We start from the raw sequence: 18,043 nt of genomic DNA, 5'->3' as shown, positions 1-18,043 counted from the left end.
TTGTATCCAACGCACTGCCAAACAAACAAACTAATGTTCTGATACAGTGTGGTAGTTGTGAGTTTCAGTAGGTACATATTCAGGTGAGATGGTTCCTTGAAAAAGTGTATTGGAGATAAAGCACTCGACAGGAGAAGACTGGCAGATAAAAAAAGCATGGGGCGAAGAAGTTGGGGGTTTCACTGTGTTTTCAATGAAAACTGCTATACGTGTCACTTTGATAAATGACATGATTGTGCTGTCCACCTAGATGCCCAACTTACAGTTCGTATTTCAAATAACACCGCCAATATCACCCACCCTTAATTAACTATAAGATACAACGTAGATACTAGAACCTCTTAACGGTGGAAAGTTTACACTTTTACACCTAAACTAAATATAAACCACAATGTCATGTCTCAACTGACAAGCGGTACCCGATCTGTAAAGTATACATACCACACATTTCTTTAATCTGTTGTAAAGACAACATATTTATTGTTTGAATATATGTATTAGATTTGTTTTAAACTTGCTGTTAATATGGATGTGGATTCTAATAGTTCCTGATTCATTGTTACTCGTCCTATAGCTAGTGTTCATGATGACTAGGGGCGGTGCTGATAATATGGATGTGGATTCTAATAGTTCCTGATTCATTGTTACTCGTCCTATAGCTAGTGTCATGATGACTAGGGGCGGTGCTGTTAATATGGATGTGGATTCTAACAGTTCCTGATTCATTGTTACTCGTCCTATAACTAGTGTTCATGATGACTAGGGGCGGTGCTGATAATATGGATGTAGATTCTAACAGTTCATGATTCATTGTTACTCGTCCCTATAGCTAGTGTTCATGATGACTAGGGGCGGTGCTGATAATATGGATGTGGATTCTAATAGTTCCTGATTCATTGTTACTCGTCCTATAGCTAGTGTTCATGATGACTAGGGACGGTGCTGATTATATGGATGTAGATTCTAATAGTTCCTGATTCATTGTTACTCGTCCTATAGCTAGTGTTCATTATGACTAGGGGCGGTGCTGATGATATGGATGTGGATTCTAATAGTTCCTGATTCATTGTTACTCGTCCCTATAGCTAGTGTTCATGATGACTAGGGGCGGTGCTGATGATATGGATGTGGATTCTAATAGTTCTTGATTCATTGTTACTCGTCCCTATAGCTAGTGTTCATGATGACTAGGGGCGGTGCTAATAATATGGATGTGGATTCTAATAGTTCCTGATTCATTGCTAATCGTCCCTATAGCTAGTGTTCATGATGACTAGGGGCGGTGCTGATAATATGGATGTGGATTCTAATAGTTCCCGCTTCATTGCTAATCGTCCCTATAGCTAGTGTTTATGATGACTAGGGGCGGTGGGTGTAGCCTATTGGTTAAATCCTTCAATCGTTCTATTCTCCACGACAGTTTGTTTGAAGCCCACTTCTAGTGTCTGGTGGTATTGCTAAAAGCGGCGTAAAACCCACCTCACTCAGTCCCTCGATTACATCCACTGCATGAACGATTGTGATACTACTCGGGACCTCCACACCCGGCTGCTTATTGTCAGAGTAGGTCTAGATGTTGTGGTTTTAAGGGGAATTGAGATAATGCCTAATTGGTAAAATAAATTAAACACACAAACCTGAATGAGAAGATGGGTAAAATGTTGTTTCTCTGTCTTACCAATTCGCAGAGCCTCGTCCTCGCTAAAGGACCGACCATTTGATATTCTGGAGTGTGTGGGTGTATTTGGATTTTGTTTCGAGATTAGATATTTTTTAAGCTGTAGATACAAAACCAGATAATGTTTTGATGAGCCTGATATTGTAAAAATAAAAAACACCTAACAGCAATGTAATTTTTGTGGCAGACAAGTTTATTATTTTTTCAATAATTTTCGGGGACAATATATTCTTTGACATATCTGAGCAGGAAAACCACAAATCAGATAACGATTGGGATTGTTGTTTTGACTATATCATTACTTCTTTATAAACAGCGACAGTAACAGAGAGGTTGCTTCGATATAGTCTGTACTCAGCGAGCCGGGACGTTCTGATTGAAGACACATCTAAATCACAAAGAATTCTCCGAGAGATTGCAGATTGAAATTCCTGACTACAAATCGTTGCTTTCCAAGCAAGTGTTCACTTTTTAAATTAATACATATAAACAACACTTACATTTGAAATATGTCATCTTTATTTCACGCATATATTGAGAAATCATATAAGCTTGTTTATTTAAAATAAGGAAAACTCGAGAAAACCATTATTAAGTGATAAATCATGTGATGATACAAAAAGCCTAACAAATCTATATCTACAATATAATCAATTTTTGAAAATGCATGCAAATCTATTATATTCCTGGTAAACAAGATCCTGTTGTTGCTAAGCTGAGAAAAAACTGTAACAAATACTTTAAAAGAGAAAGAAATACACCCATATTAAAGCATGTCGGTTCATGAACTATACTGTTAATGTGGTCAGATTCAAATAGAAATATGCAGCAGTATCTGTGTACAGGATCAAGCCAGTTGATCTAAGAGCGCCTTCTCAATACTTGCCATCCTGTAACATGATCGTAACTAACCTTGACCATCAGGGTTTGTGTGTATATCAATACATTTACACGTACATTTATTAACGTAGTCAATCACATTTACGTGTATACGTAAATCAGTGGTTTGTACGCATATGTTTGGCGTCAACAAATATATTTCATATTACTATTTTAATATAGAACATGCATTTTTCAAACGCCCAAGAACACGAATGTCGCTGTTGTTGCGACAGCTGTATGAAGGCTATCCTGTATCTAGGTTTGATGAGGAACAGGCCAATGTATCATTGAATTTAAGCTTGTGTTAAGCACATGAAATGATTAAATGAAATAACTGATGTTGGCGTACTGCGAAATCATCACACTGATCTCATCGCCTCATTCTGAAAGAAAACATGACAACCATTAAACACATAAGGCCAAAACAACCTGATTATTATTTCAACCGAATCCTTGCTTAGATAATTGCATTGTGACTTTGCTTGCTTTAATATTGCTGCGAAAGTATTGCATAGTCGACAATGTATCCTTCTTCCTGAACACTATCATTTGTTGCTCGGCAATACATTGTTCTTAATGACTTATATCTTAGTGCCACGTTTACAGAGCATATATATATATATCTGCCTTGAGCAATGTAAGCTTTAACAAGAACATGTTGTAATAATAAGTAGAAAGTCTGTCACACAAGGATGTTTTTATCGTCAAATGAATTTCGTTAATAAACGTTTTCACATGACAGGGACATATCCATTCACGAGACTGATAATTGTATTTCGAATCATAATAATCTTATTAAAGTTTATGTTTCAAAACATTACCTGTAGCCAATTTCCTGATTCGAACGGTTAACTGGTTTATAATTGATTTTTCTTGCATGGACTTGAACATAACTCTGAAGCTGGGGGTGGAAAAGGAAAGTGTAAACATTTATATCAAGAGTATAAACCCAATATGGCATTGTCAGCATACCACTGTGACGGATAATATAATTCATTCCTACGGAAAGTGTAAAACTACAGATTAGCTTCCTCTGATTGCAATTTTAGTAACGTAGTAGTAACGTAGTAATGACAAGAAATGTCACCTTTCACCATTCCTCTGAACCAAACAAGAACCTTCAGGGCGTTTTTTGTAGGCTGATGTGATCTTTTCGCTGTCGGACGGGGAGTAATTCTGCCATCCCTGTAGCTTGTCCTCCCTCTGCCATAGGTAGCTCACAGCCTCTCCAGCCATGTGTTGTCCTACAAGTTATATGGCAACACATAAATATCTCTGCAGTACGTCTAAAGTAATTGATCAGAATTATTTGCGTGCGACTCAGCGAAAACATAGTTCTACATTTGTAGACATTTGTGTATCGTGTGCCTCAAAGCTAATATAACGTATCTATACCCACGTACCTAGTCCAGTGCTAAGTAACTGTCCATGTTATATAACAAACGTACCTGGTCGAGAGCAAGGTAACTGTTCATGTTATCTACCAGACGTACCCAGTCCAGTTCTAGATAACCGTTCATGTTATCTACCAGATGTATCTGGTCCAGTGCTAGGCAACTATTCATGTTATCTACCAGACGTACCCAGTCCAATTCTAGGAAACTATTCATGTTATCTACCAGACGTACCTGGTCCAGTCCTTGGTAACTGTCCATGCTATCTACCAGACGTACCTGGTCCAGTGCTAAGTAACTGTCCATGTTATCTACCAGACGTACCCAGGCCATTGCTAAGAAACTGTTCATGTTATCTACCTGATGTATCTGGTCCAGTGCTAGGTAACTGTTCATGTTATCTACCAGACGTACCTGGTCCAGTCCCAGGAAACTGTTCATATTATCTACCAGACGTACCAAGTCCAGTGCTAGAATTCTGTTCATGTTATTTACCAGACGTACCCAGTCCAGTTCTAGGTAACGGTCCATGTTATCTACCAGACGTACTAAGTCCAGTTCTAGGTAGCTGTCCATGTTATCTACCAGACGTACCCAGTCTAGTTCTAGGTAACTGTCCATATTATATAACAGACGTACCTGGTCCAGTGCTAGGTAACTGTCCATGTTATATAACAGACGTACCCAGTCCAGTTCTAGGTAACTGTTCATGTTATATAACAGACGTACCCAGTCAAATGCCAGGTAACTGTCCATGTTATATAATAGACGTACTGTTCAGTTCTAGGTAACTGTTCATGTTATCTACAAAACGTACCCAGTCCAGTCCCAGGAAACTGTCCATGTTATCTACCAGACGTACCCAGTCCAATGCTAGGTAACTGTCCATGTTATCTAAAAGACGTACCTAGTCCAATGCTAGGTAACTGTCCATGTTATATAACAGACGTACCCAGTCCAGTGCTAGGTAACTGTCCATGTTATCTACCAGACGTACCCAGTCCATTGCTAAGAAACTGTTCATGTTATCTACCAGAAGTACACAGTCCATTGCTAAGAAACTGTTCATGTTATCTACCGTATGTATCTGGTCCAGTGCTGGGTAACTCTTCATGTTATCTACCAGACGTACCTGGTCCAGTCCCAGGAAACTGTTCATGTTATCTACCAGACGTACCTAGTCAAGTGCTAAGAAACTGTTCATGTTATCTACCTTATGTATCTGGTCCAGTGCTAGGTAACTGTTCATGTTATCTACCAGATGTACCTGGTCCAGTCCCAGGAAACTGTTCATGTTATCTACCAGACGTACAAAGTCCAGTGCTAGGTAACTGTCCATGTTATTTATCAGACGTATCCAGTCCAGTTCTAGATAACTATCCATGTTATATAATAGACGTACTGTTCAGTTCTAGGTAACTGTTCATGTTATCTACAAAACGTACCCAGTCCAGTCCCAGGAAACTGTCCATGTTATCTACCAGACGTTCCTGGTCCAGTTCTAGGTACCTGTTCATGTTATCTACCAGACGTACAACGTCCAGTGCTAGGTAACTGTCCATGTTATTTATCAGACGTATCCAGTCCAGTTCTAGATAACTGTTCATGTTATTTATCAGACGTACCTGATTCCGAGGTGGGTAACTGTTCATGTGTCACTTGTTTTTCTATATCTGGTTTAGCTGTTGACTCCAGAAGACAAGCGACAGGATCTCTGTGAAATATAAATGAGTGCGTGAATTTGGTGCGAGTCGCTTTCAGGAATTGTTAAGTGATATCCTTGCATGTAATCTGCATGCTCCAAACCGAGACTCAAAAGCACAGGCAATCAGCTGATTCACCAAGGTTCACATTCAAGCCGAATATTGTGGAACCAGCTGGAACAACTAAAGGACGCGAATTGCCGTGTCTTACATTACCCGTGAAAATTAAAGACGGTGAGTTCTGATTTTTTGTTTTATCAAATAATAGGTGAAGCGGGCGATGAGCGACATATTTCGTATCAGTTCATGATCACTCACCGAATAGATAAATCAAATCTGTTGTTTTCCCCGAACCTGTAGACATTCATATTTCCATTCTGCCACCGCACCTACAAAACACATAAGAGCAATGGTAATGAAAATGGGAACTTTATAATGGTGACTCAAATGTACGGAAGATGACGTTTATTTTGAAGTTACTTGACTAACATACCTCTTTAACGCATTTCCGCAACTGTAATATTCTAGACAGTACACACAAACATGGTGGAAAGATGAAACATCCTACCATCACTTTCCCATCAAGGTTTACTCGGATGATGACCCCTGTGCGACCAGCGCCACCGTCTTGGTCGCCATAAGTCATGTGCCAGTCCGGACCTAGTTGAAAAGAGGAATACACGACGGCCATATAACTCATATGTATCGTCATATAACTCATATTGTCGTCATTTAGAGCCTACTGCTAAACGACACATAAGAAAGTTATATCTAGATTAGGTGAATATCGTGCACATACTTATATGATCTTGTGATGGTGATATATCCTCGTTGTGTCTCAGTCTCACTTACCTCTCTCGACCTGCAATCCGACGTCAACGTTCTCGCTGCCGTCCAGGACACGTGGCTGGTCATGAACACCAATGACGTCATAGCACTCATTTTGACCAAATCTGTACACATTGAGATGGCCGTTGTCCCAGAACACCCACACGTACTCTAACATGAAATAATATCACAGAAGTATAACAATGAAAACCATTTAGCATCAGAGATGAGAAGAATAAGTGAACAAAAGGGGATTTTCTTTATCGAACATTGTTTTTTTAGGAATGTAATATTTTTTATTAATTCCCACGATATACTTTTGGTAAATATCGTAATGGTAGTCAAGATGGTAAGTCAGTTGCGATAAATAAACACTGATTGTTACAAAGGTATTCACAAGTGCTGCGATTCCTTTTTACAGTTGAGTGAAACCTTACGTGCGTCCAATCCGTGGTTAATGATAGTCCCCGCTCCTTCAGTGTCCTGGTTTCCCCACACCCAGTCCGGGCCGCGCACCACTCGTGTACCCAATGGGGGAAGACTTGGTACTTCGTATATGTTTTCAAACGAGTATTTGGAACCGTAAACAATTGCCACCTTGTGAAGGTGTTCCTGTGTGAGATCTCTGACGTCCTCCTGAAGGCACACGATTATCATTACTCTTCATGTCAGTAAGCGTATGTACACATCGCATATATTGATAGGGATGTAAGGTGGTGTATAGTTGATTAGACAGTAGACTTTTCTAATCTGCCACAGAGATACATTTTCTCTGAACACACAATGCCATTTAGAAAGTGATCAAATGTAACAAATGTTGTATTTGGGAAAACACTTTCTTAGTAAAGTACAGATTCTCGGTTAAGTCCCATCTGGGATTCGAACCCACACTGCCAGGGTTAGGCACCTAATCGCCAGCACACAAAGTACGTGATCTAGACTTCGAGTTGTCGGACTCTAATTTTTATGAAGCCTCGGTTGCTGAGTGGGTTAGATCGCTGACTTTGTGTGCTGGCGATTAGGTGTCAAACTCTGGCAGTGTGAGTCCTAATCCCGGATGGGATTACTAAATGTCATCCCAAATATAACATTTGTTACTTTTTTTCCGTTTTTCATAGTCAAGGTTTTATTTGTTTGTTCCTTGTTTGACGACGCTAAATTCAACCTACATGGCGGCTGTCTGTAAATAATGAGTCTGGACCAGACAATCTGGACCAGACATCATGAGCATCGATCTACGCAATTGGGTAAGGATGACATGAATCAGCCAGGTCAGCGAGCCTCACCACCCGATCCCGACAGTCGTCTCTCACGACGAGCATGGGTTGCTGAAGACCATCGCGTGTTACATAGTCTAAGACTACAGTTGATCACATAGGTGCTACTGGATATCGTATGCATAGAGGGAGTTGTGTGAGTTTTTCTGACTTGTGCCGAGTACTATTTCATGGATTAACTACATAAATGTCCTGGTGTCCCCCGCCGTGATATTGCTAGAATATTGCTAAAAGCGGCGTAAAAACCATACTCACTCACTCACATAAAAGTCAAATCGTTTAGCTTACCATCTCGTCCTGTCTTGTGTATGGTGAAAGACTGATTGTAAGTTGTCTTAACATCGGGTCTTCAAATGTGGCAGAGTCCAGGCGTTTATTCCTGATAACTTCCAAAGAATCACCCGCAAGTTTCTACAAAGGTAAATGAGAATATACAAAGGTAAATCAAAACAGTAGCACGGTGGTGTCACTGTAGCCACATCTTTCAATCGTAAGGGTATTTGTGTCATTACAGCAGGTTAGTGATTATGCTTCATCTCTCCTTACATGTAGGCGCTGATGTCGGCACAGCTTCTTAATGGCGGTACCCTCAACCAGCATCCCTCCGCATAGTCGTCCCATCGTCAACAGGAAACTCTGTATCGGGGAATGATTGAACAGTTGAACAGGTGCTGAGGGGCAATGGCGATGGAGATGGAGGTGGTGAAGGATTACATATTATATGTACCAATAGAAGGAAGTGTGCACCCCAGACGGAACACCTTAAAACAGTTTCAGATATAAGATAAATGATCATGGTCTTGAACAATGGAATGTCAGAATGTAATTGTTTGAAACTAATGCCAGTTAAACGCGTATATTAAAGAGGTGATATGCAGTTGGTTTTCCATTTACGCAGACAATTTGATGAAATTTCGCAAGCAGCGCATTGCGCATTTGAGCCTAACTATGATATTCTTTCTATGGAGTAACTTTGAAATTTATATGAATTTCTTAGAAACAGTTACATGTTGGAAACTGAAACCTTGCATGGTCTCTTTGAAATTTGGTTTCCACAGCAACTGGTTCATAAAAGCTCAGTTGGGAACTTATCACCAATATAAATAAACGTATTATGATATAAATATATAACTCTTATGACACACTTACATATTGCAACTAAACATGATAAAGCTATACGATAAATATTCAAATGTATACTGAAACGTCTAATACCGGGACTGTTTACCAACCATGTCAGACCGGCCCACGGGGACCACCACAACTGGGTGTGGCACGTAGTCCCCCGGCTGTCTCCTCCTCAGCTGGCTGAAAGCGTGGGTCAGTACCGCCTTCTCCTGAAACAATTGGATAGAAAGTGAACGTTCGATGAAACCAACACAGTCCTAAACAAGTTCACATAGTTCACATATGTTCAAGGACATATTAACCGCTTTACCTGTTCACTAGCCATATGTCCATCCTGTGCTGTCTCTGGTATTGTACCAGTGGCCAGACCGTCCGTGATGACGATTAACCTAGGGGGGAGTTTCAGACTGCCTCCGATGTTAAGTATTCCTCCTGAAATCAAACAGTAACATTTCACCATGAACCAAACGCCCATATGTGAATATCTGAAGTACGTGTAACGCTCGTTTACAACATACCCGTGTATGCAATCGTTAACACCCATCACTTTTCTCAAATGCTGATTATCTTGTGCGAGAAAATAACAAACCGAATTATTCTCCCTGCCCATGCCACGACTAAATCTATTTTTGTCTTTTGTTTGTTTGTTGTTTAACGCCCCACTCCGCAATATTCCAGCAATATGACGGCGGTCTGTAAATAATGGAGTCTGAACCAGACAGTCCAGAGATTGACATCATGAGCATCGATCCACGCAATCGGGTTACGATGACTGACCACCCGATCCCTTTGGTCGCCTCTTACGACAGACATGGGTTGTTAAAGACCAATTCTAACCCGAATCCTCGCGGGTTCCATAGTCCAGGTATACAACCGATAACATAAATACAATGAATACTGCATATCGTGAGGTGAGGTGAAATGGGGTTGAACGCCGCATTCAAGATTATTGCACTTAAATAGCGATGTCCATGCACGTGAGTATGTGTGTCAGCGAGTCTGGCCACCTATTCTCGTTAGTCGCCTCTTATAACCCGGGTCTTCACCGGTGCGACACTGTGAAATAGATATATCATACATAAGGTAAAACGTATTAATAAGACTGAGGGTTTCGAATGTTAGTCATAGCATATACTGATGTAGCTGAGGGTGTTTGACATACCTTTTCCTGTACACGCCATCGCTAGCAGAAGCCCTTCCTGCAGTGGGGACGGCCCTCCCGGAGTCAGGTCATCTAGGTGGCAAACATGTCGAATTCAGATTCCATATATATATAACCAAGAACATGATGCCACTGAATATACATTCTGAGAAAAGATAGCAACCATTATAGGATTTATGGAGGACATATTCCTATTGCATGTAGGCATATATATAGTTATCTGACTGGACAGGGCATCATACCTATGGCATCCCTCAAACTCCCGTAGTCATTTGACAGTTGGTGCAGCACTCGGGCACGGCCTCCAAAAGTAACCAGAGCAATATTTTCCTCCATTTCGTATTGTTCGGCAATATCTTCAATGCCTGAATATAAAAAAAATCTTTGTCATCCATTTCACAAATGCACCCATATGGAGAATCGAGCCATGGTCTTGGCGTGACGAGCGAACTCTTTAACCACTAGGCTACCCTAAAGCCCCTAGCAGGCGCCTCCAAACTGTACCCTCATTTATGAATACGTTTATCTGTGCAACTCTCTAACATGTCAATCTGACGAAGCACTGAGACAACACATCACCAGCAGCTGTAGTGTACTGAGAACAAGACACGTCGGTTGCTTCAAGCTTCTTTTCTTTAAGAAATCAGATATCTTAGAGACTCCGCTATTACGAGAAACATGGTTTCGGCGTTGACCATTAATACTTACCGTTTATAAAGTCGTGGAGAATCTTTGTTATGTGGCCGAACGTTTCTCCCCTGACACTGTCCGATGTATCAATACAGATGACGGTGTCCAGGGCGGATTCCACGTTCGGTACCATGCTCGAGTCTGTAATAATAATAAAAATAAAAAAAAAAAAATAATAATAATAATAATAATAATAATAATAATAATAATAATAATAATAATAAAAATCCATTTATTATGCGTTAAATTCCATTCCGCTACATCATTCTACATCATATTTATATCCGGTAAATTGATGAGTGTGCACTCATTCTCACCTGGGGAGTATACACCCCAACTGCAAGCTGCCTGTGAGGCGCCTGTATGTTGACAATCACATTGCCATATCATCTTACCGGGTACCCAGTAACTGTTGGTCGAACAGAGGCATATTTCTAGCAAAGGGAGACACCACATGTGCTTCAGTGTGGGGCAGGACCGAAGCCATAGAAACTTTAGGAGTCAAGCTTGCCATATACGTCTCTCATCCAACTATTCTCCACAGCCAACGTTACTCATCTTCACCTGATGTTTTACCTGTGTGCTGTGTATCATAAGCTGCAAACCCGCAGTGCCCTGTCTGCTTCATAGTGTAACAGGGGAGATGGTCTCTACAACATGACGGTACCTGCAGATTGAGCCTCTTCCACACTCTCCCACAATCTGTTCCCATCCACGTTGTCCCCAACCATGCTCGCTAGCAATGTCTGCATCCGCTGCTCTCCGTCCGGTTCATCGCCTAGTCTTGTCTTGGTCATCATCGCTTGTCTGAATATAATTGACTTTGTCAGTACATGCATCATTTTCTCATCGTAGATTAATTCATACGTAAATGACATGATATGTAAAAAAGTACAACTGACCCGTAAAGATTACGGGGTAGAATAGGTCTTCAGCAACCCATACTCGTCGTAAAAGGCGGCTAACGGGATTAGGTGGTCAGGCTCGCTGACTTGGTTGATACATTTCATCGATCCCAATTGCGTAGATCGATGCTCATGATGTCAATCACTGGATTATTGTACAGACCGCCGTCATATAGTTGGAATATTGCTGAGTGCGGCGTTAACCGACAAACCAACATTATACAACTCACATAAATAGCTGTGCACTGCCACAGTCATTTCATGAGTTGCTACCGCAGTACTGTGCAGAATAATATACTAAGAGTGGTACTATTCATTAACAAAACATATAGGACTTGCCCTTGTATGGTATACGAATCCTTCCTCCGGTGATCCCTGTTGCTGATGTCAAAGTTCAGTTCATCTGTCTGCAGATCAGAATACACATCACTCTCACACCTGTGTTCTTCATTTATCATCCCACTTAATCCAATGTCACCAAGGTCCCCTGTGTGACTGGTTACCATCTTCTTCGTCTGTACTTGCCCATCGGGTCTGGTGAGGGCGAGAGCTGTCTGTTGTGTCGTAACATACTTCCCATGACGGAGACACATATGCGTCTTGGACCTTGTAAACTTGTCTACTTTTCCTTCGTCTGTATGAAATGTCTCATGCCTCAAAGCTCCATCCAACAGATTACCTGCGTGGCTGTTATAGGGATCCATCCCTGGCGGATCATCGTTATACACATTTCCTGTGTAAACGGCAGGTTGTCTTTGTTTCACAGATCGACTGTCATTTTGAGACGCGTACGGGTAATTTCCAGACAAACCATCACTCGAAGGATTGTAGGTGCTGTTGTAAACAGTCGACTTAGTTTTGGTTGTAGTGAATCTCATTTCTTGTTGCGTTCTTGGAGGTGACAAACTCCTAAGTTCATTGCCGTCAATTTCCTTGATGATAGGTCCTTTGCGCTGTTGGTAGGGATCTTCGGAATAGGCTTCCTCTGGTTGACTTTCTACATCATCGTCTTCGTCGTCATCCGTACTTTCTTCTTCACTAACCATGTCCTCTTCTTCTTCCTCCTCTGTCTCCTTCACGTTCGACTCTTCTTCTTCTCGATCGTCTCTCGTTTGTTGGTCGTTTTTGTGGCCTTCTTCCTCCAGTTCCTTACCACCCTGCGACCCCGTTTTATCCTGCACTTCTACGTGTGGTTGGTGTTCACTCTGGTCCGGCGTTTCTTTGGATCTGGGCTTTGATGGTTCTGTTTCCAGAGAAAACTGCATTAAATCTGGCTCATCAAGAATATTCTTTACTAGATTGGTTTCCCTTTTTCGTCGACATTCCTGTTCACTTGTCTGTGCTAAAACATCTGATATTTGTAACAGAGCTGATTTGATTTCGTCATTTTGATCTTTTTGTTCACAGAACTGTGACTCCATAAACTGCCGTTGCTCAGCAAGTTCTGTCTCCACGGTTTTAAACCTCACTTCAATCGTCGATGGAACTTTGCAACCCACTTCCATCGATTCATCGTCCAAAGAAAGACTTGACCTGAGAGTATAAACCAATAGAAATACTTATATGTGAAACTTTCAAAACATTATATTCATATATGTCAAGGAAAGGTTTAGAAAAATAAAACAGGCTATTTTAATTCTAAATGGACGTATGATTGATAATGAATCAGCTCTGCCGAAATGTTAGACCGGGTATCTACTCACATGCTTGAGTATATACTCACGTGCCTGGGTGCAGACTCACATGCCTGGGTGTATACTCACATGCTTGGGTGTATACTCACATGCTTGAGTATATACTCACATGCCTGGGTGTATACTCACTAGCTTGAGTACATACTCACATGCTTGAGTATATACTCACATGCCTGGGTGTAGACTCACATTCCTGGGTGTATCCTCACATGCTTGAGTATATACTCACATGCCTGGGTGTAGACTCACATGACTGGGTGTATACTCACATGCGGGGGTGTATACTCACATGCCTGGGTGTATACTCACATGCCTGGGTGTAGACTCACATGCATGGGTGTATACTCACATGCTTGAGTATATACTCACATGCCTGGGTGTAGACTCATATGCCTGGGTGTAGTGTCACATGCCTGGGTGTATACTCACATGCCTGGGTGTATACTCACATGCATGGGTGTATACTCACATGCCTGGGTGTATACTCACATGCCTGGGTGTAGAGTCACATGCCTGGGTGTATCCTCACATGCATGAGTATATACTCACATGCCTGGGTGTAGACTCATATGCCTGGGTGTAGACTCACATGCCTGGGTGTATACTCACATGCCGAGGGTGTATACTCACATGCTTGAGTATATACTCACATGCCTGGGTGTAGACTCACACGCCTGGGTGTAGATTCACATGCTTGAGTATATACTCACATGCCTGGGTGTAGACTCACATGCCTGGGTGTAGACTCACATGCCTGGGTGTAGAGTCACATGCCTGGGTGTATACTCACATGCCTGGGTGTATACTCACATGTATATACACATGCCCGGGTGTACACTCACATGCCTGGGTGTATACTCACATGCTTGAGTATATACTCACATGCCTGGGTGTAGACTCACATGCATGGGTGTATACTCACATGCCTGGGTGTAGACTCGCATGCCTGGGTGTAGACTCACATGCCTGGGTTTATACTCATATGCCTGGGTGTATACTCACATGCCTGGGTGTGTACTCACATGCCTGGGTGTATACTCACATGCCTGGATGTAGACTTGCATGCCTGGGTGTATACTCACATGCTGGCATAGTGGTTCTCGCCTGTCTGGCTACTGTTGTCAGTGTAGGGAGCAAACGAACCTCTGTCGGCTCCTGGCTCGTCTTCAAGACATCTACAGGTGTGTCTTGGGGGCAACACCACCTTAGACCCTCTCTTAACGTTTATCTTCAACTGCATCTGGTGCTTGGCAACTGTACACTGCGTTATGAGGTCTTTCACAAAGCCATGCAGTCTGGTTTTATCTGAAGTAAGCTGACTGATGCCGGAGCCTGGGCCGTGTTGAAATGTCAGCACCATGGGCGGGTACTGAACCGCTACCAGTTGGACATTGTACGTGGTGAACATTTTTGTAATGAAGGTTTCAAAGACGGCATGATTCGTGGAAATTCCTATGGCATAATCGGCGTTCAGAACAGCGGAGGAACTATCTGTCGGTACATGCGAGAGTGTGAGAGTTGACATGTCTCCATCAGGGCTTCCCGTCTGGTCCCAGTGAACACGGAGAAGAACACCATAATCTGAAATTTTTTTATATATGAATGGTAGTCCATACTAGAGTCACTTGTGCTAGACAGAGCACTAATATGTGAAACCACACTGTGACAGCCGTGAACTCAACGACTTTCTAATATGTATGATTTGCCGGCTGGTATTGTCCAAGGATGGTATTCATCTACGACAATCAGTGTCAGATGGAGGTTATTGTGTAAGTAATGACATTTTGTTCCATCTTTGCACGTTGGCCGTTTCGTCTAAGGTGCCATGAATCTTTGCGTAGAGCAAGCCTACAAGAATCTAATGATTCGCTACAATACTCTATGTTTCGATTTGTCAGCACAGTGAGCACAGTGATACACGTGTCAGGCGTGCATCCCCTATGCCCCCACATCAAGCTTCCACGCTGTGAGATTACTGAAGTACTGTTCAAAGCGGCATAAATGTCGACTCTCGTGCATGGAATTAATAAAGTAGGATGCAAAGCGAGGTAACATCAAACCTTTGACATGCTGTTGCTCCTTGAGAGCTTCCAGGAGATCGTGGTTGAGGCAAACATCCAGCACACACAGTCTGGGAGGGTCGTCTGGGGCGACAGGAGGGTGGGAGTGGCGGAAGTGGAGTCTGGGATGACTTCTCCGTCGCATTTCCATTTTATACCACTCTTCCTGTTAACAACACGGAGCCCTATGAATTCTCCATTTGCGAATAAACAAGGTTACATTTAAATCAATTTTTCAGGTAGCATTTCCATTTAACGGGTAGAACAACATCCTTTCCTTTCATTGATGCACAATACAGTTTTGTGGCAGAAACTTGCTATCCTACTTATTGAGTACAAGGCAGTACAATAATCTTTTATCTACAAACATTAACCAATAACTACAAAAAATGAAATCGCATCTCTACCTTCTTTAACTGATAAAATATTCAGAAACAAAATGTGGTTTTATACATAAAATATTATCTGATTAAAGGAGTATGTTCCGACGATGATACTTTATGATGTTTATTGTTTATGGGCCATATTCACAGTCACAGTACTCGCAAGAGATTTGAATTTAAGTTCTACTTGCTTTCGTCCTTTCTACTTATTGTTAGAAGGGGTGTACATACGGCTGTCAGAACTATGACTGCGTCAAAGGGGGATAACTTCGTAAGGCGGTTCTTCTTTTGTTTCTCAACACAGTCCGAGGGTTAGGTTATATGGTGCCAAGGATATCACTATGTATGGTACTTTCAGGTTTGTTAACCACACACGGCTTTATTGGACAAATACTTTACACATAGACCCTATATAGCCACATAACCGATTCCTATTATCATTAATAACACTATATCAACATTCTCCAAACTGTCGTCACACTCGTTCTGGTAATTAGCCAAATGGTGATTTATATACTGCATGGTCATTTACACAACAAAAAGCGATCTAGGGTTTCCTAGTGTGATCGGATGAGGAGAGAACAGGACATAAAAATACTGAAAGTAGAATACACACACGAGTACATACACCCTTATAAATCACAACGTAATGGACCGAATTGTAAAAATAATACAAAATGAATTTACCTTGGTTGCTTTCTACCACTGAAAACTGTAGAAAGCTATCGCAGATTGTTCTATCACCCAATCGTGTTCTGTGTGCATTACGTATTATTTTGGATTTTCCATAAAATGTATTTTTAGAACTGCGTTGTGCGCTATTCAAAGCTTGATCTCACCTTCACCTTGTATCTGCTTTCACGTGACATATAAAGTTGACATATTGCCAGCTTCCTGGTAAAGGCTGTATTCCTGGAAAGACGGCGGCGTGCGGGAATACACGGTTACGCTGGCATAACGAAAGTTAACAATGCTGATACAAAGTACAGAGTCGTGGTGACACACTCGGGGCCGGGGTTCATGTTACGAAGGCTTATGATAACAACCTGGCGCTTTTATTACAATATAAAGTGGCTTAATATAAACATCGAACGAATAAGGCCCAACTCACACTTGTATAGTAATTGTACCGCATTCATTTTTACTAATGTCGTAATATCCTTTGCCGTTTTACAGTTAACTTCCTCGTCATTAAGTTCTATATGAACAAATAAAATCATGGGCCCCACGACCGGGGATAGTGATAATGCTGTTTCCTTGTTGACACTGAAACCAACACCCTTTGTTGTAGAAAATAGGTCCGAAAATGAAACAAGCAATTTCCAATGTGTCACATCCCAGTCACTTACATCATATACTGAACAGGAGGAAATTTCTTCATGCAGGACAAAATATGTATGCTTAGGTCTCTGAAATATAGTTAGCAATATTTTTGTTATTACTTCCTTTTAAAATCAACATAAGTATTGTGGTAACTGAGAGAGTGAAAAGGGTTTCACACAGTAACAATAATAAAGCTGTAACAAATGTTATATTTGGGATAACACATTCTTAGTAAAGTACAGATTCTCGTACTTTTTGGGTTGAGTCCCGTCCGGGATTCGAACCCACACTTGCCAGAGTGAGGCACCTAATCGCCAGCACACAAAGACAGCGGACGGGACTCAACCCAAAAGAGTACGAGAATCTGTACTTTACTAAGAAAGTGTTATCCCAAATATAACATTTGTTACATTTGACCACTTTTTAAATGGCATTGTGTATTCATAATAATATAGCTGCAGTCAAAGACAGTTGGTCTTCTAAAACCATTCATGAGAGGCGACTGATGGGATAGGATGGTCAGACTGGTTGATGCATGTCATCGTCACCGAACTGCATAGATTGATGCTCATGTTGTCAATCACTGGATTGTCTGGCCCAGACTCGATCATTTACAGGCCGCTGTCATGTTGCTAGTATACTGTTGAGTGTGTGTACTACTGTGTGTGTGTGTGTGCATGTCTTCTTGCTTCTACTAGTCCATCCCAACGCTGGTTTTATGGTGCTAGCACACTGAGATACCATGCTGCAGTTAAACATGGATACCTCGCGCAGGCAGGGTATTCTAACTCTTGGCCAACCAGTCATTGTATCCAGTTAATGCCAAGCACCAGGCAAGGTAACAAAGTACCATATTGTAACATCTTTTGGTATAGCATGGCTTTCAACTAGACCACAGAGGCTGTCACCTGATGTTTGAAGTGGTAGGATGTGTTG

General features: G+C 41.5%; 1 protein-coding gene across 2 annotated transcripts; it reads right to left on the bottom strand.

The window, feature by feature from the left end:
- Positions 1-2,260: 2,260 nt before the first annotated feature.
- LOC139478485 (uncharacterized) lies at positions 2,261-16,693 on the bottom strand. 2 transcript variants are annotated; one of them, XM_071260973.1, is made up of 20 exons: positions 16,624-16,693; positions 15,402-15,567; positions 14,424-14,922; positions 11,987-13,180; positions 11,410-11,549; positions 10,761-10,883; positions 10,295-10,417; positions 10,053-10,124; positions 9,201-9,322; positions 8,995-9,099; positions 8,309-8,398; positions 8,051-8,173; positions 6,923-7,121; positions 6,510-6,656; positions 6,226-6,317; positions 5,976-6,046; positions 5,580-5,668; positions 3,648-3,804; positions 3,382-3,461; positions 2,261-2,943 (listed from the first exon to the last, which is right to left on the bottom strand). In XM_071260973.1, exons 1-20 carry the CDS (start codon positions 16,651-16,653, stop codon positions 2,939-2,941), a joined length of 3,627 nt encoding a protein of 1,208 aa, XP_071117074.1. In that variant the 5' UTR covers positions 16,654-16,693; the 3' UTR covers positions 2,261-2,938. The 2 variants fall into 2 exon arrangements, with proteins under 2 accessions (XP_071117074.1, XP_071117081.1); XM_071260980.1 differs by lacking the exon at positions 16,624-16,693 and adding an exon at positions 16,472-16,553.
- Positions 16,694-18,043: the final 1,350 nt, after the last annotated feature.

Source organism: Haliotis cracherodii, unplaced genomic scaffold (assembly GCF_022045235.1).
Source record: "Haliotis cracherodii isolate W230 unplaced genomic scaffold, xgHalCrac1.p SCAF_1, whole genome shotgun sequence".
Taxonomy (NCBI): domain Eukaryota; kingdom Metazoa; phylum Mollusca; class Gastropoda; order Lepetellida; family Haliotidae; genus Haliotis; species Haliotis cracherodii.
The sequence above is the reverse complement of the archived record's forward strand: the minus strand, read 5'-3'. Positions and strand labels throughout refer to the sequence as shown.